General features: G+C 40.4%; 2 protein-coding genes across 4 annotated transcripts; one reads left to right on the top strand and one right to left on the bottom strand.

The window, feature by feature from the left end:
- Positions 1-8,095: 8,095 nt before the first annotated feature.
- stk16 (serine/threonine kinase 16) lies at positions 8,096-18,048 on the bottom strand. 3 transcript variants are annotated; one of them, XM_049600814.1, is made up of 8 exons: positions 17,979-18,048; positions 17,488-17,612; positions 16,090-16,309; positions 15,870-16,003; positions 14,433-14,520; positions 13,328-13,456; positions 13,042-13,163; positions 8,096-10,195 (listed from the first exon to the last, which is right to left on the bottom strand). In XM_049600814.1, the coding sequence occupies exons 2-8, from the start codon at positions 17,571-17,573 to the stop codon at positions 10,057-10,059; spliced, it is 918 nt and encodes a 305-aa protein (XP_049456771.1). In that variant the 5' UTR covers positions 17,574-17,612; positions 17,979-18,048; the 3' UTR covers positions 8,096-10,056. The 3 variants fall into 3 exon arrangements, with proteins under 3 accessions (XP_049456771.1, XP_049456764.1, XP_049456779.1); XM_049600807.1 differs by having other exon boundaries at positions 18,011-18,043; XM_049600822.1 differs by having other exon boundaries at positions 17,998-18,016.
- A 2,340-nt stretch (positions 18,049-20,388) lies between these two features.
- Positions 20,389-22,914, top strand: LOC125903741 (PEST proteolytic signal-containing nuclear protein-like). Its single transcript, XM_049600863.1, is given in 6 exon segments — positions 20,389-20,440; positions 20,443-20,493; positions 21,141-21,367; positions 21,578-21,652; positions 21,775-21,830; positions 21,952-22,914. Coding segments are annotated over 6 exon segments (543 nt in total). The 5' UTR covers positions 20,389-20,418; the 3' UTR covers positions 22,064-22,914.
- Positions 22,915-23,103: the final 189 nt, after the last annotated feature.

Genomic DNA, 23,103 nt, shown 5'->3' with positions numbered 1-23,103 from the left:
CCCCTCACTTTCGGTGTTCCATTTTACTGTCCCCCACAACCTCACAGTGTCACTGCGCTATCCAATTGGCATAATTGAGCCGGGTCAGATGATAAAGAGACCTATAACAATCAATGCAGGTGAAATAAAAAACAGCTCCCAGTTATTACTTTTGTCCTTTTCCAGTGTCAATCACCGCCCCTCCCCTGCATCAGTTTAACAGACTGGGACTGCTGCGTTTATTTTGAGGATAAAGGTTTGACATCTCAGACGGAGGAGTGAAAAGATACACAATGAGGTGAAGGCAGAAGAAGAAGAAGGAGAAGAGGAGAAGAGGAGAAAGAGGAGGAGGAGGTTCAGCAGTATCAGAGCCGAGATAGATGAGATGTGACAGGCTGCCACTCTTCTCAGCACCTTCTCATCAGCATGACACAGCTGTCACAGCCCTATTTCAGGAAAATTAAACAGCCTTACGGTAAACTGGGCTGCCTGGAGGGAGGGGCTGCAGGAGTGTGTGTGTGTGTGTGTGTGTGAGTGTGCCAATGTGTGTGTGAGAAAATGAATAAGCTTGTAGTATGCAGATGGGCTTTCTGCTTCTCTCCTCCCCCAATCTGTTCCCCTCCTTCCAGCGCCATCCTCTCCTTTTGACATGGTAATGGCTCCAAATTGATGAAGACACTTCACTCATTCAGTGACAACTCTACTGGCAAGCGACATACGCCTCCTCATCCATCACTCACCAAGCCCCTCCCTCCTGCCTGCTTGGCATTGGCTGGGCGGGAACTTGTTCAATCAGCTAATTTGCTCTTCTTTGTCCAGCGTTAATGACCGCGCCACCTCTGGATTATCTTGTCGTCCCATCCTCTTAATCAGCGCTGATGAACTGCTCATCAAACTATTAGCCTCCGTTTGCCCTTTGTCTTGCTTCGCTAAAGGTTACATGCCTGCAATTAAAACTTATCTGTGGGGTCATATTTCTCTCTTTAATTGGCAGAATGGTAGCTTTTATACAGTGACTGAGAGACCTCAACTCAGTCGGCACAAGCAAATGAAAACTCACAACTTCGATGGAACATAGGCAGCGTACAGGAGGAAAAAGGTGCATATAAATAAAATAAGCTGTTTAAGGATTAGTGTGACAAATACAGAAGCAAATGCTGCACATTTACTTTTACATTTTCTTAATTTGCTTCTGTTAATCTTTTTGTAGCAACTGTCTCCAGCTTTTCTGCCACCACAGTGATGAAGGTATCTTCATCTTTACGTTTGTGTGTGAAGAGGCACAAACTATGGTCCGATTCTCAACCTTCCTGAGTTTAATTTTATTTTAATTCCTATAATTTTAACAATCCAATTATTAGTATCTTCAAATATGCTGTCATGAACCTTCAAAGCCTAATTTCCATGTTAACATGGAGCTGGGATGGTGGCATGAAGATATGTTGCAAGGGTGTTGCCTTATTGTTTACAAAGAATGGAATAAAACATATTAAATTAAATTATTTTGTGTTTATTAATCTATGTAATTTTTTAAATCAAGTCCCGGAGACTGTCCGTGTTGTTGCCTCTTGCAAAGACGCTATGAAAAATTTGGTTGTAAATTCCATCCTTTCAACTTCAAAGAGCACTGTCGTCTGCTGTTACCGTTATTTTCTGCTCTTGTCCACTTAACCTGGTTCTGCAATTTTCATCTCCCCACATAACACATAATATTAAACTATTATATATAAGTGTTAATACACTATCATATTATATTACAAAAATTATAATTTTTTCGTGTCACGCCGTTTAAAGCACGCCAGATTGGTATCAGTGCCAACAGTGTCTTTATTACGCAGATCAGTTATCGGCCATAATGTGGTCTCATGTTACCTTACATAAAAATGATCCCAGTGCACACACATACACAGATCTTAAACCTGGGAAAAAGATAGTCCCTTTACAGAATAGTGACTGCTATCATCAGATACCCAAAGTTCAAGTATTAGAATTGGTATCAGGGAGAAGAAGCTGGCCTGCATGATGGCTATGTGGAATATATTCAAAGCTGGGATACATGGCTCATTTTATGCACCAACTTCTTGTGTAATGTTTTGGGATGTCAATTCTTAATTTTAACAACATGTCTGGTATTGACCATAATTGTTTACTGAACATTCAGATAACATTAGATAACAGAGAATAAAAATCAGCAGAGATCTGACTGATGAGCAGCTACCTCAAAGGACTACCGTACCCACAAAATGACCATTTGTATATGAATTAGTCATGCTGTGTTAATTCATAAAGAAAATGTTTTCCTTGCATGCCTCCATGAAAAACAGCAATCATAATGATTTATTAATTGTTTGGGGACCGTGCTAAACAGCAAAACTATATAAAAATATCAATTTATAAACTCTCACACAACTCATGCAGTATAATCCAAGTCTATTTTATCCAGTTGTTTGTTCAGTACTTCCCAAACACATACATTTTGGTTAACAAAACTTAAGTATTGGGGTCTGGTTTTGAAGATCAGTTTAGTTTTCAGTCTAGTTTTAAATAAAAACGTTTTTCAAGGTACAACAGCCTAGCTAATTGATATACGAATGGTTATTTTGTGGCTGAAGTATTCCTCTAAAGATCTGATAAACTATAACCTAACCTTTGTTTCACCATCTTGGGTTTTGCCTCAGAGTGTTTTTAAGAGCAGATTCACAGACATGCTCTTCTATAAGAAAGGACAAATGGTGAATGCTTTCTTTTAAACTTGAAATTGGTATAAAGTGGCAATTATTGTTCATTTGAAAATACTGTAAACCTTTAAAAATGTTATCTATTGAAGTATTCTACATTCCTATTTCAACTTTGCTAATATAAATCAACTTAAGCTCGAGGTACAAGATGGTAACTAACACAAACTTTGCAGGTATCTTTCTCGTGTGTATCCACACTGTTAGGGGATGATGAGATATCTTTGCAGTGCCGTGAAATTCAGTCCAGGTTTAAGAGCAAAAATGGAGGAATCCACCTCTGTGAGCTAACCCGTCCAGTCTGTCAGATTTTTGAGCAAAGATCTTTTTCCTAGCGGCCTGTTTAAGCCACTTTTTGCTGCTTCAGCATAACCATGCAGCACTTTCGCTGTAGGTGAAAGAGTTGTGATGCCTTTTAAAGAATTCATAACATCCAACCTGCACTGACCTTATACGGCAAATAAAAACTATCGATCCTCCCTCCCCAACTCCCACTTTAAAAGACTTATTGTGGAGCTCCATTTCATCTAATCACTTGGCAAAAGAGTCCAGGGTCTAAATAAAGAAAGAATAAATAAAAAAGTCCCCGGGCCAACGTGTTGCTCTCACCTTTGCAGATGAAATTACCCGAAAAGCTGTTACAAATCAATATAATCAATGCAATCAGCTAACTGACACAGGCAATCTCCTGCCAGTAAGTAAAATACCCCCGGTGGAGATCTTTCAATCTCTAGTGCCATAATTGCCCCCAAGGGCGACGTTAGGGTGTAGCATTTTGTACACTTAATTAAATTAGTGAGCTCTGTCGACAGGGTGGGTTGCCGATCTCACAGAGAACGGATAGATCTGGCCCTGAGCCAGTAATTAAGGCAATACCTTTCCTGATTACGCCAATCCCCTTTAATGAACTCATTATGCATTTTAACCCAAACACTCCCATGAATTAATGAGCACAAAGAAAGCTCCTGGACGGAAAGAATGCCTCGATCACGAACACAAGTCATAACTCATCCACTCAACGGGGCAGACGTAATGTCCATATTTCTCCCTCTTTCAGCAGCAGCCAAGGCTAATTTGGACTTGAGTGACAGCAAAAGTTCTGGGTCTGTACACATAAAGCTTTAAAGAAATAGGATCCCTCGTCTGGGAAGTAACAACAGAAACTTTACTGGCCGACTTTACAAGGTCTCGCAGGAATCACGTCCGAATTCTCCATATTTAGGAAACTTTTGCACAGTGATTTGCACAGATAACACTCACATGCTCACACCCACACAAGGTCCAAAACATATGTGTGAAATGATTTAACGAGACCTAGGAACACTGCAGGATGGGAGCAGCTCTGCACTGACCCATAATGCTTTGCTAATTAAATAATTCACTAATTGATTCATTGCCAAATCAATAAAGCCTGCAGATGGTTTATGGTGTGAGAGCTAAAGTGTGTTTGTGGACTGGGGTTGGGTTACAAATGAAACACAAACACACACTCACGCACACACACAGGATCCAAACTGCCAGTGCACCCCCTGACTGAACGATAAGCAAAAGCACATGAAATTGGTGCTAAAATGAATGCAAACATTGAGCTGACCTTGCGCTTGTGTTGTATGACATCATTTCAGCCCCTCACAGGGAGATGATAGTAAATATAAAAAGAGTGTGTGTGTGTGTGTGTGTGTGTGTGTGTGCGCAGATGTTGGGCTCATAAACACAGCTCTGTCCTAGACCCATTCCCAAGGGAGTCTGGGATTCGTAGGTGGGCCTGAGGAAGAAATCAGCTGGGATATCATTAATTCAAGTGTAATGAATCCTTAGGGTGTTTGTGTATAAAAGGGCATATGCACTGTAAATATGTGGTATGTTTTGTATACTTTATGACCGGTCATTTGTGTCTGTGTTTGTGTGTGTGTGTGTGTGTGTGTGTGTGTGTGTGTGTGTGTGTGTGTGTGTGTGTGTGTGTGTGTGTGTGTGTTTGCCTTCTAAGGTCAGAATTACCTTTGAAAGTAATTGGGACAACAGTGAAGTGTGACATCTCACTGATCTGAGTGGACGTAAGGGTTGTAAATCCCGCTACATGAGCAGTTTGATATTTGTTTCCAAGGATGTGTGTGCACAGACACACAGCCAGACGCAGAGAATGGCCACTGGCGCTCAAAATACTGTCAGACGAAGGTTGTGCTTGTCTGCCACGGGAGATGATTCATCTAAGACTGAGCCAACTTAATTTAAAAAGTAAAGTATTTCTCATTTGATGTGAAACTGAACGTGCTCTTTTACAAGCACTAAATTAACAGCCAAGCGATTAACAAATATTGCTATATTATTAGCTTACACATATAAATACAAAAAGAACAAATGTCACCTTTAGTAGCATTCTTTGCTACTCTACATGGCCAAAATTATGTGGACACCCAAACATTTTAATCTGATATAACTCTTTTGGGAAGGTTTTACAAAAGATTTTGAACCTGGCTGCAGAGATTTGCCTCCATTCAGCCAAAAGGGCATTAGTCAGGTTGGGCACTGATGTTGGTGATGAGGCCTGGCTCACTGTCAGACGTTCTTTTCACACACGTACTGCAACCCTGAACTTATCCAGACATTACCTGGAGGAGCTGTATATCCAAATCAGTTGGACCGCACATTAAACTGACTTTACTGTTATACTTTTGTATCAATACATCGATGAGACTAGGAATCGTCTCAGATTTAAGATATACGTAAGTGTTGCTTTTCCTTGTTTCAAAAGCTGCTTTACAGTTAAGCGATTTAATTTTCTGAACTAATCAGACTGTTCTATTATGTGCATCTACCACTCAGTCATTATATCTAAATTACAGATAATTATTTATCAAAAATCTCATTGTGTACATCATATATATCAATATAGAGGTATGTGGTCATATATAATGTCATTTATGATTTCCTCCGTATCACCCAGGTGTGACTCCATGGTACAGTTAGTTCTGTGTAATGTCTGTGAATAGAGCAGGTCAAATCATAGCCAGAAAGTGGGCGTGTTGATGACATTTCTATCATGCAACTGGTGTGACCCGAAAGAATACACACAACCGAGAGCCATGAAAAAAGGTAATTTACATGAAAATGTCAAGACCATGTCAAACTGGAGAGGCGGAGAGATTCAGGAACTTCTTTCGGTAAGGTCTGCCCTAAAATCGTCAGAAAAATTCAAGGGACAGCGGGACACTCAGTTGTTTATGACCATATTACCAATCAGCTGTGTGTACAGAATACTGGGATTTCCACAGCTTACTTTTTGCTGTCATATCTTGTCATGTCACGCTCTACCCAGGCGCCACCCCTCGCCTACACTGAACACTGAATCACCCCAAAGTTAATGGATGGAGTTCAGGTCTGTGCAGGCAAGTAAGAGTCTTCAACACCAAACTGGGAAAACAATGTCTTTGTGGACCTGACTCTCTAGAGGCAATGTAAAGTTAAAACCAGAAAGGGCCTTCTGCAAAGTGCTGCCACAATGTTGAAGGCACCCTTATTTCTTCAATACAATAAAATTAAGGTTTCCCTTAATTGGAAGTAAGGGGCCTAGCTCAAACCATATGACCGTACTTTCTCTTTCAAACTTTACAGTTGGCATTATGAATTCAGAGAGGTATCAATCTCCTGGCAACTGCCAAACCAAGATTTATCCATCAGACTGCCAGATAGTAAAGCACGATTCATCACTCAAACACATTTCCAATGCTCCAGGGTTCAGTGGTGGTGTGTTTTAGGCCAATTGACTGGCACTGTGTATGGTGAATGTCAACCTGAGTGCCGCTGCTCAGCCATGGAAACACTTGGCATAAAGCTCCAATAAGTTTGGCCATTGGGAGTTGAGTATTGAGAAAGTACAAATGATTTTTACATGCACCTCAATACTCAGGTTTTCTGGCTTATTGCTTCACAGCTGACCAGAGCAAATCTAACAATCAGTGACTTGACTTAAACCCTTTTGCTCCTTGGGGAGCATAGGTCATTCACAAACTTTCTCCAGCTGGTTCAGTGTCGGGCGATCTTCTCTGCTTCCTTCCAGGATGTTCTTGATTCCTTGAGTTCTGCCTCGACAGACCTTCTCCAGGTGTTCTTTGGTCTTCCTGGCTTTCTGTTCCCTTGTGGTTTCCAGGATAAGGACTGTCCGGTCGTGGTGGAGGTTTCCTCAAGGTGTGCCCAATCCAGCCCCATTTTCTGCATTTGACTTGTGCTTCAAGTGGTTCTTGTTGTGTGGTTTGCCAGAGCTCTTCATTTGTTATTGTATTTGGCAGGTATATTCCCAGGATGTGTCTTAAGCATCTGTTTAGAAAGGCTTGCAGTTGGTGGTGACTTTTGTGGTTCTCCATGTTTCTGCCCCATAAAACAAGACGGACTTGACTAACAGTCAGTGTTGGAATCAAATTAAGTAAGTTATTGCAAAGAATATAAAAATAACCTACTATGATTCATATTTTTAACACGGTTTTCCCACACAGAAAAATCACCGAAAAGGGACTGGAAGCAGATCCACTCTGTCTCCCTCAGTGATGTCTCCACCCTGTGCACCACCAGTGCTTGTGTTTTTTTGACCAGGGAAAGAAGCAGTGTGCATTAGGACAGCTAGAGTTCATGTTTAAAGCAAAGTTGGACAGATTCAGCAACACATTTGAGCCTCAGTGCAACCCAGACTCAGATGGGGAGTCTGTTGTGCACCAAAATTGGCGACTAGCAGACGTATCAGACGTGTGGTTAGCATTTTTTATTTGTTTGTTAGCATGTAACCAGCAGTGGCTGAGACAGCATTAGTGGCTGTGAAACATACAATATGTCACTGAGCTCCTCAGTACTGCCTATTTTACAGCAAATTTTTGTCACTGGATGTTTCAAAGTCATATCCTTGATTTTATGTAGCTCAGGCATGTAAGTCTGGCCCAAGCCAACTGTTGCCGGTAGACAGATTTTAAAAGACCCGCGGCCTCACACACAACACCAGGTAACCAAGCAAGATCACTTTGCATTTTTTCCATTCACCTCAAGATTGCAGGATCGTCATACAGTTTATAGACATGCACAAATTAGTATTTAAGCAGGTGTGTCTTCATAAACAGACAGTAAAAAAGCAAAGAGAGAAAGAAGCGTAAAGTTGACAGTGAGGGCTGCTGCTTTCAGGAGTGATGGAAAGTTGAATACTTTTTCAGTGGAGGATTAACAGTTGCGTTTGTCTCATTTGTATGTGATTTTTTTAATAACCTAAATGATGTGAGAAGCAGCTGAACCCCAGGTATTTACAACCCGATGTAGCAACTAATTACAAGTGCTGCTGTGCAAATACATTTCATGATGCTGACCAAGCACTACAGGTAACTGAGTATTAATTCTTGACCAACTAATGTAGGATGCCATTTTATTTCATAATTATATTAAAAACTGTATACAGAGTGCTACATATTTAATGTTTATTTATCCTTTACTGTGCAGTGAATAAAATTAAAACAGACTTAACAGAAATTTCCATAATCAAATAACACACTCTTACTGATTAATATTTTTTTAACTCCATCAGCACACTTTAAAAAAATCCTTTGTTTACCATCTGGGTGATACCAGTATTAGTTCGCCCTCGACAACAACACAAGAATTCATAGTCAGCATATTTAAACAGTATGTCATTTACCGCCCCAACAATTAACTGAATAAGTTAACAATCAAGGATTTTTTTTAAAGTTCTAATATGGTCCATCATCATCGCAATACAGAGTCACAAAAGCATTAATGTTAACTTAAATGCCCAAAGTATTTTTTTTTTTTTATCTAATAATCACTTTAAAAGGTACCATTCGGGTCTATTATACTTCAGACTGTCGGACCTTTTGAGATGTGGCTGAACCCTGAGAGAACAAAAGTGTGAGACCCCATTCATACGACAGGAAACCTAGAATTTAACACAAGCATAGCTGAAATGGAAAATACAGTTTAAAAACACAATACAGTGAAAAGTGAAGGTTAGACTCTGCAGGCAGATATGACACTGACTTACTTAATAAAAAGAAGTAATTCCTTAAACTAATTAAAAGTTCATTTTCTGCAGTTAAAGTATGTTACAGTTACACCTGACCCCTTCTCCTTGAAGATTTTTTTTTTTGTGTGTGTAAGCTAAGACCCCATTCACACATTATAAACCGTACAGTCAGAAACATCCCGTCAATGTGTGGAGCAGGGGACTGTGATGGTGGAGCACCTCTGTGTGTTCAAATGCAGCATTGCAGGTGAGGAGCACTCTGCCTCTTCGCTTTCCCACCAAGTAAAGACAAACAGTACAAGTGAAGGTGTGGAGAAAAGCTGAAGGCGAAGTTGTTGAATACAGCACACGTGTGTAACCACAAGATGTTACACACACAAACCTCAGGGATCAGGAGAAGAAAAATAAAGGGAACTGGACCATATTCCTTCTTGGTAGGGAATGGAATTTGATATGTGTTGAACTCAGGTAGCTTTCATACAGCGGGAAGTTTGGCACAGCTTTTACGTTATCCCTTTTCTTGTTGAGAATAATACAAGTGACAGTTCTAGGACAAACGTGTTCTTTTTTTATAACGCATACTTAGAAATGAGCTTATTCACCAAGGCTACAGCCAGCTGGTTAGCTTACATTTACGATTGGAAACAGGGGGGAAAACAGCTAGCCGGGCTCTGTCTAAAAGTAACAAAAGCAGCCTAAAAGCATCTATAAAGCTCTCTGATCATACATGTAATATCTAGTTTGTCTAATACATAAAAAAAAACTTAGAGTAAAACAAGAGAATCACCAGGTCTCATAATTAGTGACTTTGAGAACTTTTTCTTTTTTAGAATTGTGTTACTTTTGGACAGAGGTGGGCAAGCCCCATTTCTTTATGCTAAGCTGAGCTGAGAGGCTGCCGGCTCCAGTTTCACAATAAAAGGGCCGACACGAGGGTGGTATCTATCTTCTCATGTAACTCTTGGAAAAAGCACTAAGTGTATTTTGCAAAATGCTGAACTATCCCTTTAAGATTACAAGATAAAGCCACTTCACTGTTGGAGGAAACAGTTGACCCTTGCCAAAAATGATTGTATTGCAGGGTGAAATTACATTTAAGGCATTTCAAAATCTTCTTATAATGTAAGTCTATGAGGAATACAAGAGTCTACACAGGTCGGATTTAAAGCTTATGCTGTTGCCAAGCTCCCCAAACTGAGTGAAAGTCTGCACCTAGGTTTTTACGCTAAAGTCAACAAATAAAATAAACATTTTCAAGCTCAACATAATAGACGTTCAATTCTGTGTGCAAAGGTTTCCAACACCCGACATCCAGTGCACCGTGCAAGATCAGACCATGTTGGTTTGAGTGTTGGGGCTGCGACTCTGCAGGTCCTGTACCTGGTCAAGAACCCAGCTGATGTTTGGTCTCTCCTGGGGATTTGACACCATTATGGAACTCAGCAGCATCTGCAGACCCTCCGAGTAACTGGTCACAAGACAAACAGACATCAAATTACAGCAACTTAAATTTGATCCATATTTATACTTTTAAACTTTAGCACAAGCGTGCATCACTAACATCAATCACAGGATCATCATCAATATGAATTCTGTAGGAAGTCAGGTTTCAAGGACAGAGATGAGATCATAAACAAAAAAAAAAAACATAACATAAAAATTCAACTTGTGTTTTCACATTGCATTTTTGTTCAGTTAGAAATTAAACTACATTCAGTTAGTTTGTACTACTTTGATAAGTCAGACCGCTGTTAACTATGTCCTTAAAGGGCCAGTGTGTAAAATGGGTTGAAAACAGTGACATCAGTGGTCAAATTCTAGATTGCAGGGCTCACTCACTCACCCCTCCCGTCGGGTAAATGACGGTGGCCTCGTAGGGACAAAAAGCCTTGCGCATGAGTTTTTCAGGAGTAGGTCTATCTAGCGACGAGGTGAATGTTTATTTAGAAATCTAAACCATGTTACGATATTGTAATGAATCACTCACGAGCAGGAGACCAGAGGAGTGTTCGGGAAAAAGGCCAGTTTATTTGAGCACTCCAGAAACTCCGGTAACACTCCAGGGGGTAAAAGACTCCGTCCCAAACTCTGACTCTTCTAGCATAACAGACACACTTCATACACACATACTCGTTTACCATACCGAATGGGGACCTCCCTCCCCTCTCTGCTCCGCCAATCTCCAGCCCACACACTGACTGACAGCGTAGCCGGTAAACAGAGCTCAGGTGTTTATTTAGCCTAGCAATATCTCCGGACTATAGTAGCTGCAATGGACGACTTTGAACGAGATTTTGAAGAGTTTCTTGTAGCAGACACAGACCCAGAGCCATACCTGTTTGAGCCGGAGCATACAGATGAGGAATTCCATGTATTTGATGCTGAGCGGGTGAGAAGAGAGGCTGAATGCACAGAATGGGATTTGGTGCTACCATTGTTGGGGAGATATATCATCAGGAGGAAAAGCGCCGCAGAGAGTGCATCACAAGGAGTGAAGTTGCGTCTTCTTTTCCTCGCAGATGACGGTTCAGGTTCATTCTCTCCTGTTGCATGGTAAGTGTGGTCCATTCGCAAACTTTATAACTAAAAAAACTTTTCACTACTCTCCATCAATGAACTACTAACACTCTCTGCTGTTTCCTCCTCCTTCTTCCTTCCTTCCGCTGTCTTCGTTGGTTTATTTATACACGCGAAACACGTTCTCTGGCTGGCTGGATTGTCCGCTCGGTCTGCCGTACATACATGGCGGCGCAAGATGGCGACCTCTCTAAAGCAAGGCCCTTGCTATATATATATATATATATATATATATATATATATATATATAAAAGCATAATTATAAGGCTATGAAAACCAAACGAATTATAGCGATTATACACTTATATAAACATATTAATGGGTAGAATATTCAGATTCAGATTCAGATTGACAATAAACCATGCCAAATATTACACACTGGCCCTTTAACATCTGATACACACACTAACCAATGGAAAAAATGGTGGGATCTACCACTATCCAGAGCAGTAACAGAAACGAACACATTCGGCCTCATTCACAAACAGTGCGTACGCACAAATCTGTGCTTAAATTGTGCGTACGATCGTTTGGCGCACAAATCCGGGATTCATCAATATTTTCTTACCCGAATTTGTTCTTACTCTGCGAACAAATTTAGAACTGCCTCAGACCATGCGTACGCACAAATGAGGAAGGCCGAACTGACTTAGAAAATGCAAACATACCTTTTAAGTACATGCAGAGTCTATAAAACCACATTCATGAAAAAGAGATTTAATTAACATTTTTTAAAATAATTAATTTACTAATATATTGGCCAAATGGATTAAATTACCATGAAATTGACACACGTTCACCCTCATCATTGTGACAATTAAAATATTAAAAATAACATGAACAGAAAAACTATCACTCCATCAGCGTGCAGATGATCTGTAATGCCGACTGCCATATCCTTAAGGCTGTGGCCCGCTGGCCAGGAGGCACCCACGACTCATTTATTTTGTAAAACAGTACAGTGGGAATGCGTTTGGAGGCAGGGGCTGTGAGAAGTGGATGGCTTGTTGGTGAGCATCTTTTGTTCTAGTCTTTTATTTCAATTGTTTTAAGTTAGTATTTTCAGTAAGTCTCTATTCCGTTAATGTTAAAATGTTATATTGTTTGGGTGACCGGGCATATGGCCTTAAAACATGGCTGATGACACCATACGCAAACCCTGAAACCCCTCAAGAGGTGCGCTATAATAACATACATGCTTACACACGCGCCGTAGAGCGCACTTTTGGCGTGCTTAAGGGCCGTTGGATGTGTTTGGATCGGATACAGCTGGTGGCAAACTACTTTATACCCCTGAGAAGGTGTGCAAGATCATCCTGGCATGCTGTGTCCTCCACAATCTTACAATGACCCATGGCATTCCTGTAAGATCTGGCGCCATCGCTTCTAACAAACTGTGAAATTTACTACTTCTCTCCTCGCGTAACCGCTTCCTTCATTCATGAATCAACTCTAGCCAAGCGGTTTCCTTATATGGAGAAATGGGGGCGTGGTAGTATGCTGATTGCAAAATCGCGGACACGCGCCTGTCAATTTAGAATGGTTCTGATTTACTAACATACGCACCGTGGTGAGAACAAAATTGGCCGGTACGCACGTGTCATGAACCCGACGGTGATTTTGCGCAAGTACTTATTTTTTGTGTAGGGTAAGAACATTTCTGCGCAGATATTAGTGAATGTCAGGAAACTTTCCTCATGTTACACTGTAAGATTGTTTTCTAGTTTGAAGACTGACCTGCAAGACTGTGGGATGGTCACTGGATTCTGGACAGCCAGGGCAACACTGTCCCCCTTCTGAAATACCATGTCATATGGCCCCTCCAACATCATCATACAGTAAAGCACACAGCCAAGTGACTGGAGGAGAATGGGAGACATCAAAGACGAGAAAAAGAAGTAGTCAATGAATGATCCACAGTAACGTTAGTGTTTGGTTTCAGATACTAAATGATGTCAATCAACTAGTCAAGTGATGTCACAAAATGCACAACACACAAAAGATAAAGAAGACAAGGCTTTACCCAGATGTCAGTGCGCTCATCTATAATGCAGTGGCTCTCTACATTGAAGAGTTCAGGAGCCCTGTAGGAAATGGTGCACCGCTGTGCTGCCCAGTCCTGTATGGTCATGGCTTCTCTGGTTCCTCTAACCTGAAATAGTGTGAATCATTTAGAGGACCTGATGTTCAGAGGACAGGCCTTTAACAACATACACAGCTGAAAATCAAAATACATTTTAAGGATGTGAAGCATGGTATTTTAATGCCGTTCATTAGCATTAAAAATGTTACTCTGCTATCTAGTAAAACCCACAAGGAACTGATGTGTTGCAACTTGGCTTGGGTGATATGACGGTATGTATACCATGTAATGGTAGAAAGGTGTCAACCAAGACAGAGACAATACCATTTCAACCATGGGAGCTATTCAGAGCAGGCTATGTAGCAAATATGGGCTGGATTCTTGCGTGATCTTGTAATTGCTGTGTTATCTGGCAAATCAAACTGCCTTGCAAGATAACATGATTTGGGCTGACATGGAAGAAGAGAGTGAAGTTGTAAATACAGCTTGTGTAACACTTGAAATTATTGTTCTCAAGAGTCTTAAAGCTTTCATTAAAGAATTTTAGTTTTACTGTATTTAGTCTTTTGATTTTAAATCAAGTGTTGTCTCATGTGAGGGAGTTGTGGGTTTTTATATGGAAGTTCCAAATAAATCACAAAAATAATCAAATGCCATCAAGCACAGTATGGTTATTTTAAAATATTTGATTGAAATAATCTACATAGCTAACAAATTATGGTCATATCGTTATCTAGTTGTACTGAGGTGTTAATCACTGACAGTGGACTTGAAAGTAGGAGCCAGAGGGAATGTCATGGCTACATATGCATTTCTCTTTTACAGTATTTGGTGGTGAGACATCACCCGATATTGCAGGCCATTTGTCTTATCTTGTTTGGATCGCTTTGTCTTAATCTTAAAACCCCCTTTTTTGTAGATAACACATATGTTATAAAAATGGACACTGGCACTGAACTCTGTTATTATACACTGAGAGTCCCATCTCATAAACCACACAGCGTCTTAGTTGTGATGTTACATGAAGAACAGACTGTGCCCTTACCTCAATCCTGGCACGGTTCATAGAGCCAAGGTCCATCAGAAGAGGCCTGTCATCCTCATCCAGAAGCACATTTGTGGGCTTCAGATCTCTGTTGAATTACAACAGACACATAACATTCAGCACACATAGTGTTCAGAAGTCTGCAATTGGGTTGGTATAAAAAAAGAACAAAAAAAAGCTGCCATTTTGAAGAGTGAGTAAGGGATAATATGACTATTAAAAGATGGTTTGATATAATAGATTAAGTATCCACATTTATTGCACATTCCACACAGATTTTTTTTACCGAAAACTAGGGCTGGGCGATAAATCGATTTTATTGATTAATTTGAATTTGTAGTTTAGGTCGATTTGTTTTAATGAAAATTGAGTTTCTCTTTAAAATCTGCCAGTAGTTCAGAATTGATTTTAAGTAGGGGGGAAAAAATCGATTTAAATCATGAATCGGATATGTTTTTTTGTTTTAGGCCATATCGCCCAGCCCTACCCAAAACATCAAATGAATCAAACTGAATGTAATTCTGCATTATGGTTTACAAATCATGCCATTTTGACTTGATTGATAAAACGCACAATGTGGCAAAGGGCTGCAAAACCTTTAACTGACAACAGTTCTTTTCCCCCTTTTTTAACAATGTGCAGGATTCATTTGGCAGAAATTAGGCTTAGTGCCAGAGCTGATTGCCTGGAGGTCCATTTTGAGCACTATGAGTAATCCATATTTAGACTCTAAGCGTTTTTTCATGATTTTGTCTCCCTGTTAGAGAGATTTTTTGCCAATAAAAAATGTAATAAAATTATCAGGTATTTCATTTTTGGATAACTTCATGAGGCAAGACCTGTACTAGCCTGCAGATATGCTGGTGCTGGCTTAGCAGCGTCCACTGCCTCTGGAAAAAGGCACATCCTCCATTCTCAGTAAAACAGACTCAGAGCAAAGCTATAAATTCTCATCCAAAACCATAAAATGCTAATTATTCTTATCTGTATGGTGTCTGGTGTCAACCATTCTAGTGAGCTAAGATAGGTGAGCTCATTGTATCAATACTAAACAGGTGCTGCACACTTAAATGTGTTTTTTGAGGTGTGGAACTAGATGATATGACTGTACTGTAATGAAACTTCAGTGTTGTTATTATTGACATTCCGTACCTGATTTTCTTTTTTTTTTTTAAATCTGCATTTCATAGGTTGAAAATGGCTCAAACTCCGCCACCCTCTTCCCCCCATGAATCCACAAAAAATTATAACTACTGAATAGTTTATAAATAGTTTAGTCCTGGCACATCTGTTTCTGCTTTTTAATCACAGTGCAGGGTGTGCAAATGTCCAGAAATTAGACACCAGTGTGGCACTCCAAGCCAGCACAAGAGTCTTTACACTGATCCTATGCATGTAAATATTTGACGTATGTGTGTGTATGTGGAGATGTATTACCTGTGTGCATAGCCTTTTTCATGAATGGCCTTGAGTCCAGCACAGATGCCACGCAAGATTTGCAAAATCTGTTTTTCAGGCATTAAGCTCCCCTTATCCCTTAGCTTCTCCAGAACAGACCACAGGCTGCCTTTCTGTTCACACAAACACACCAAGTTATCGGAATCAGATCATTTCCCTCAGGGTTAGTCTGGTCATACTAACTGTTGCAGCAACTTACTCTAATATAGGGCAGAAGTAGCCAGGCTTCAGTCTTGCCTCCACGATCAACAAAGGCGTGTGCAACCAGGCTCAAGACATTGGGGTGATTAAACATCTGATGCATCTCCACCTCGGTCTGAGCCTCCTGACGGCCTTCACGATCATGGCATAGAATCCTCTTCAGGGCGTAGAAGCGCCCATCCTTTGCCCCCTCTATCAGATCAACATAACTGAACCCCCTAAAACAAGGACACAGAGAGATTAGAATTCCGGAGGAGCATATGAATCCAAGTTTGACTTCAAAGAATAAGGCCAGTGCTATTCCAGATTTCTGATACTGTCAACAAGTCCCACAAAAAGACCAAAATCAACAATGTATTTGTCAGTCTCTCAATACTGTCTGACCTCCCCTTGCTTGTCTGTGACTCTCAGACACAAGCCCATTTGTTTTTACTGAAGGCATCAATCTTTGGAAAGAGGTCACAAATATAAAGTTATAAGGTTTTTCAAAGGCTAAATATTACCCCATAGCAGCCAAGGACAACACCTTTCAGAGACGTTTCTCACAGGAGAATAAACAGTGTATTCTATGGGGATTATTTTCAAATGAGGTTTGGTGTGTTAGTTTGTATTTATTGCCGAAGAACAGTATATGTAGGATTTACTGAAGGTAATATACATTGATCAGCCAAAACATTAAAACCACTGGTGGGTGAAGTGAATAACACTGATCGTCTTGTTGCAGTGCAACGTTCTGCTGGGAAACCTTGGGTCCTGGCATTTATGTGGATACTATCTGACGTGCTCCACCCACCTGAACACCGTTGCAGACAAAACAAACCCCCTCATGGCAACGGCACTTATCGATGTTCAGTGGCCCCCCAGCAGGGCAATGCACCATGCCACACCAAAAACCTGCTCAGGCACAACCCGAGGAAAGGGACAAAGAGCTCAGGGCGTCGACCTGACCTCCAAATACCCTGGATCCCAACCTGATCGAACATTTGAGGGAAGTGCTGGTACCCCAGAGGTACCCCCAATCCACGGTGGGTGCTCCTTGGACTGGACTTGGCTCTGACCTGTTAAGGCATGGACACAGGACCTCTGGAGGGTGTCCCTTGGTGCCTGGCACCAGTGCGTTAGCTTATTTTACGTTTGCTGGTTTTAATGTTTTGGCTGATCGGTGTACACTGCCCATGCTGATGCTAATGAAGGAAGATGTCACCCGCAGGAATAGTGAGACTGAGTACTGTGGTTTTTGGACAACAATCAGAGCAATAAGCAAAATGAGGCTTTGGCTTGTAGGATCGATTGATTTTCGTCTTTTTAAGGGACTTGTGACAAGCAAATATAAAACACACACCACACACTTAGTTAAGTGGTGTTTAAAACAAACAATGTCAACACGTTTTCTTACCCTTCGTCTAGTTTCTGGACAAAGTAATATTTTTTGTTATCAATGGTGACGGAGCCACGGGAGCAAATGCAAAGGGTCTGCCCCATCTTGACTGGTACATTGTTTAACGCCAAGCTTTTAAGGGCCTGGGGGAAATGTGACAAAGAAAGTTACTTGAGAAGAACAGCCAGAAGAATACATAAAATCATGCGATGTCAGCTAAAACATGTATTACTGAAAGTAAACTGCAAGATGTCCTTTGTAGAGAAACATATGGTAAGACAGCTAACTGACAGTATGTCAACAAACGTTTACTGTTAGCTAACACAGCACATCAACATCTAACGTTAGCTTAGCAACTTCAGGGCTACAACAACCAAAAAGGCGACGTTAACGTAGATTTTACACGTTAGCCACAACCGCAGTCTAATTTTTACTGACTATTGACACAATGAACAGCTAAACATCACACACCTATGCTATAATTGGTGGCTTTACACCTTTATTCTTACCAGCTAGCTGTCTGTTTACCAAATTAGCTTACTGTCATAGTTCTCCATCTTCCTCTTCTTCTTGTTTTCTTCGACGGTTTGCAACAAGCCTATACAGTGCAACAGCGCCACCCTCGGTCTATGGGTGTAGTTCAGAGGTTAAATCCGAACCATTAACCCTGTTTGTTTGATAAAATCACAGATAATATATAATACAACATTACAATTATATTATATATAATATATATATTATATACAATCAAAAAAAATGACATCGCTTAGTCCACTTGACAGGTACATTAATGTCTTTATACTAATTAAAGCCTTTCCGAGGTCTTCTTTCACACATTGCCTTTCCTGTTCATACTTAATAAAAGCAACAGACTCCTCAATTAATGCTCACAAAATCAGTTGGACACTTACCGTAAAACTTCAATTAATAGCCCCAGCTACTGATTGCTTAAATCACTGAACTCAACAGGCTTATATCAGGGACGGGCGTCTACATGGGACAGGCCTTTAATTTCTTTTACACACAACTATTGCTCAGTAAAGACGGAAATACAATCAAATTGTTTAATCAGATTCAGATTCAGACAACTTTATTGGTCCCTGAAAGGCAATTCATTTGCAGCACATCCGCATCTACATTCATAACCAGCCAACATTCAGCCATTACATGTCACACCAACAATTAACAAACAAGTGGAGGCCAGTGGTAAGAAACAGAGAGTGCAACAATAAGTAAGTAAATATTACTTATTATTACTTATATTACTATAAAAATTAGGCTTCGAATTAACATATTAATTATGTCTTATATTATGACACTTGTGTCACAGCACCTGTGGATTACAGTACCTGGCACACTGACACAACACCACTTTATCCTATCAAAACAATATTCATAATTTGGATTAATTTTTTTATGAAAAACACGTTTTAATCTTTTGATCAGTGGTTTAATGACAGCTTCAGAGGAAGGTAGTCACTATGTTGTTGTTTTTTGTCATGCCGGTAAATCTGAATTAATTGCGATCTTCATTGGTGCTCATGGTTTTAGTAAAATTAACTCAACCAAGCTAAATATGTGCAGCATCTCCATATTGATAAAAGTTTAAACATTTATATTTGTATGCACAATCTAAGCAGCTAACTAGCACAAGTGGGTAGTCAACAACATGATGTTATACATCCAAAGAAATTATGTAAAAATGAACTGCTTGGCAACCAGACCAGGTGTCTAATTGAGACAGGCCTTTATTTGTCAAATAGCTGCACAAGGCTAGTAAAAGGGACTGGGTGTTTAATTGGGACAGGGCTTTTCATTGGAGCTTTACTGTACCTGTAATCTTAAGTGTGCTTTTTAATGTTTTTGTTGAAAATGACAACTTCTTTCCCTGATTTGCTTATGTCAGGCATGTCCAGAGTCCTACCCAGGGGCGAATTGTGGCCCATGGACCAATTTTAAAAGGCCCTCAGCTTGACTTTCAAAATATACTACATGTGGCCCTTCACACAATATATCAAGCAAGATTACTTATTTTTTCCCTTCACCTCACAATGGTAGGACTATCCTACAGCCTGTAGACGTGCATCCAATAGGCACTGCACAGGTGGAATTGTTTTCATAAACAGAAGGTGAAGAAGCAAACAGAACAGTTAGGCTACCTAACAGCAAACATTTCCTGCTGTGTAGCAGAAATGGTCACAGTGAAGGCAGCTGCTCTCAGGTGCGAGGTAAGGTTAAACAGGCCTACATTTTCACTGACAGGTCAAACAGTTGAATTTGTGTCATTTGTCTGTGTTTTTTTCTTTAATAACCCATTTAATGTGAGAAGCAGCTGGCCTCCAGGTACTATCCCATTATCTGATCTGGCCCCTATTGAATACTGGCTTATATTAAGTAAGTCTCAGGAAATATAAAATTGCACAGAAACCTTCCATCAATTTTATAGCTTCACTGCCCCGACACTGATGATCAGCCTACACTGCTTTATTTCCTTGACATCTGATTTGTCTTATGGGATCTGCATGTGCAGGACCCCTGATAAACATAACTGATGAGTAACTCTGGAACATAACCTACATGTAACACTTTGACTGAAATATCTTGATAGCTGAGACTGAAATCTCTGGCTCTACAGACACAAAACAGAGTCAGGGCAGATTTTCCAGGCTTATTCCAGAGTCGACTTCCTGTCAATTTGGTGTAGGCCTACGCGTTATTCTAATAACTTTTCTTTCTTGGACTGAAAATCAGCCCCAGTTGTTTGAGGTTCTCGATCTTTGACCCATTAGTATATAATACATATTATCATCATTATTATTATTATTATTAATATTATATAATCAGAAAAAGAGACCTGCCAATATTGATCTTTAACAAAAAAAAAAAAAAAATCTTCTTCTTCTTCTTCGCAGCGTGTTTGGCACACAGCGCCTGAAGAAGACTAGCGGCATGAGCTGGCAGGTTTCAGAGGAGAAATCATGGCGGATTACGAGCATATCAGGAGAGGTGGCACCGACGACGGAGGTGATATTTGTGCTGTTTGAACGTCTAAAATGTGGTTGAAAAACAAGTAGTGTTTAGTCTTAGCTCGCTTTGCTACCTATCCATTAAAACTGACCCCGGCTAATGTTACACAGAGGCCCGTTCGTAAAACTTCACTGAGCTAACTTAATGTTAGCTACAGCATCATTGGCTAGCTAATGCTAATGCGAAGTACCAGTTTACGTTGTATAAACGTTTCCTGTTTGGCTATGGAAACGGCACAGGGTGTAACTACTTGGCTAAAATTACTGCGAAAGCAAACGTTAGTTAGTTAATAAAGCAAATTTGCCTGCAGCAGACATGTCTCTTGTTAGCTTGCTAACCTGGCGTTAGCCTAGCTAGTGTGCAAATAGCTTAACACAATTTAAATTGTCTGCTTTTATCCTGCGCACTGTAACTATTCACGGGTGCACTTAACCCCTGACAATGTAGGTGGTTTCTACACACTGTCCCCAGGTGGACATTTAAAGCAGTAAGTTAAGTGGTAGAAAAATAGTAAGAGCCCAGGTTATATTTGGTTAAGTTAAATGTAACGTTAGCCACACAGGTAAAGGTGATAGCTTTTATTATTATTCCCCAGTTCCCAGGAAACAGTTGTTCACCTTGGTGAGTTGTCTTGCCTCAAGCAGGGCCGCAGGAGGAGGAAGGCAGAGTGAAAACTAAGCCTGTCTCTTGTAGCAATGTGGGAGGAGAAGGGGCCGCAGTTAAACGCACATCCCAGCATCTCACCCCTGAAGATGAGGACGAGTCCTCAGCGGATCCACCTGCACCCCGCAAAGTCTCCAAGATAGGCTTTAGCATGAGCGGTCAGATGGGGAAGAAGTCCAACCCCATATCTATCAAACTTGGAGCAACAGTGAGTGTGTAGCAATGCACAATAACAGCGTGAACTGTTTTAACAATTAGTTATCGATTGATATAATTAATTTATAAATCAATTATGTCAAAGCGGCACATCCTCACATTTGAAGAGTTTAACCAGAGGGTCATTTGCCCTTGATGCATGGAGTGAAGAAGTGTGAAGCTCTTCCATTTCCCTAAATCTTGTGTCCACAATCTCTTCTAGAAACCCAAAGAGCCTGCACCAATAGTTCCTCCGAAAAAGGCAGGGCTGGCATCTGTTTTTAATGAAGATGATGATGTAAGTGTGTGCGCACGCACACACACACACACACACACACACACACACAGTGATGTCATAGTTGTAAAAATCCCTTAACAACAAATATGAAGAGGCTGACTTTACCTTAATTTTCCATGCAGAGTGAACCTGAGGAGATGCCTCCAGAAGCAAAGATGAGGATGAAGAATATTGGCAGGTATATACTCAAATACATATGGTGTAATAATAATTGTTTGCTTAGCTTCTTCTTTTTAACTCTTTTAAATCAAATGGTACATTTAGTTATTTGTGAAATGATTCATCTGCTGTCTTTTTAGGGAGACGCCGACATCTGCGGGACCCAATTCCTTCAACAAGGGCAAGCAGGGTTTCTCTGATCATCAAAAACTTTGGGAGAGGAAGATGAAGGCCCAGGCAGACAAACTGTAAATCACTACCACAGTTTTTGTCACTAATAGATAATTTTACATAGTTCAAAGCATGCCAGGGATATCTAAGAAGGCTCAAATGATTCCTCACTGCAGCCTTGGTTTTGACAAGTTCTCTGTGTTGTTAACATGAGATGAAGAATACTTTAAGCCTAATATGATGCTCTGTAAATGAAATCACGTTTAAGTTTCTGACCACTACCGGCTGATGCTAACTAAGAGGAGAGGTACCAGTGTGTCAACACTCCGTGATGAGAGGTGCATAGTGGGGTGATGGAGATATGGGACAAACGAATTAGCCAGAATATTGTTTAAACTGTGTAAATTTTGCAACGGTTGTTTCTGCTGGCTAATGAGCTAATCTAGCATCTTAGAGCCCTCATGCCCCTTTTGTGACATACTTGTTCCTATCTGAAGCTGGTTGGGTTTTGTCCCGAGCAAGCCCTTAGTGTCGCTTGTCAAATCTTTGTGTAAAAATGTACATAGAATTGTGATGTTTTATTTTTTAAATCCACGAAGGGTGTTTGAGAGTTATGTTACTGTGTGTGTGTATGTGTGTGTGTGCGCGCGCGTGCATGGCTAAGACTAGGCGTGTGGATGGGTTAGTTTTTTTTTTGTTTTGTTTTTTTCCCATTTTCTCAAAATCAGTGTACAACCCTTTGTTTTCACCAGCTGTGCCACGTCACTGGCAGTTTATTTTGTTTTATGTTAGTTTGAGGTTTGTGCCAGTAGTTCTGGATTTAATTTGTATTTCTGTCTGCTTCACTGAAACTGGCAAAAAAAAATGTGGCTGTGATCTTTTTTTTGTTCACAGTGGAAGGACTGCTAATGTGTTTTTAGCTGACACCTGTCAAACGTATACCAGGGGCTGGTAACACTCATACTGAATAATTTCCAAGGGGTTAAAATACAGGTCGGCAATGATTAGGTACTTTTATGATCTATTTTTACATCAGAAAGCCCACACTGCAGAAATATCCCTACATTTCAGATAAATGTGGTACCTCAGTGACTCCCCCTGTGCCTGACACTTTTTGGAAA

Source organism: Epinephelus fuscoguttatus, linkage group LG2, assembly GCF_011397635.1.
Source record: "Epinephelus fuscoguttatus linkage group LG2, E.fuscoguttatus.final_Chr_v1".
Lineage (NCBI taxonomy): Eukaryota > Metazoa > Chordata > Actinopteri > Perciformes > Serranidae > Epinephelus > Epinephelus fuscoguttatus.
The sequence above is the reverse complement of the archived record's forward strand: the minus strand, read 5'-3'. Positions and strand labels throughout refer to the sequence as shown.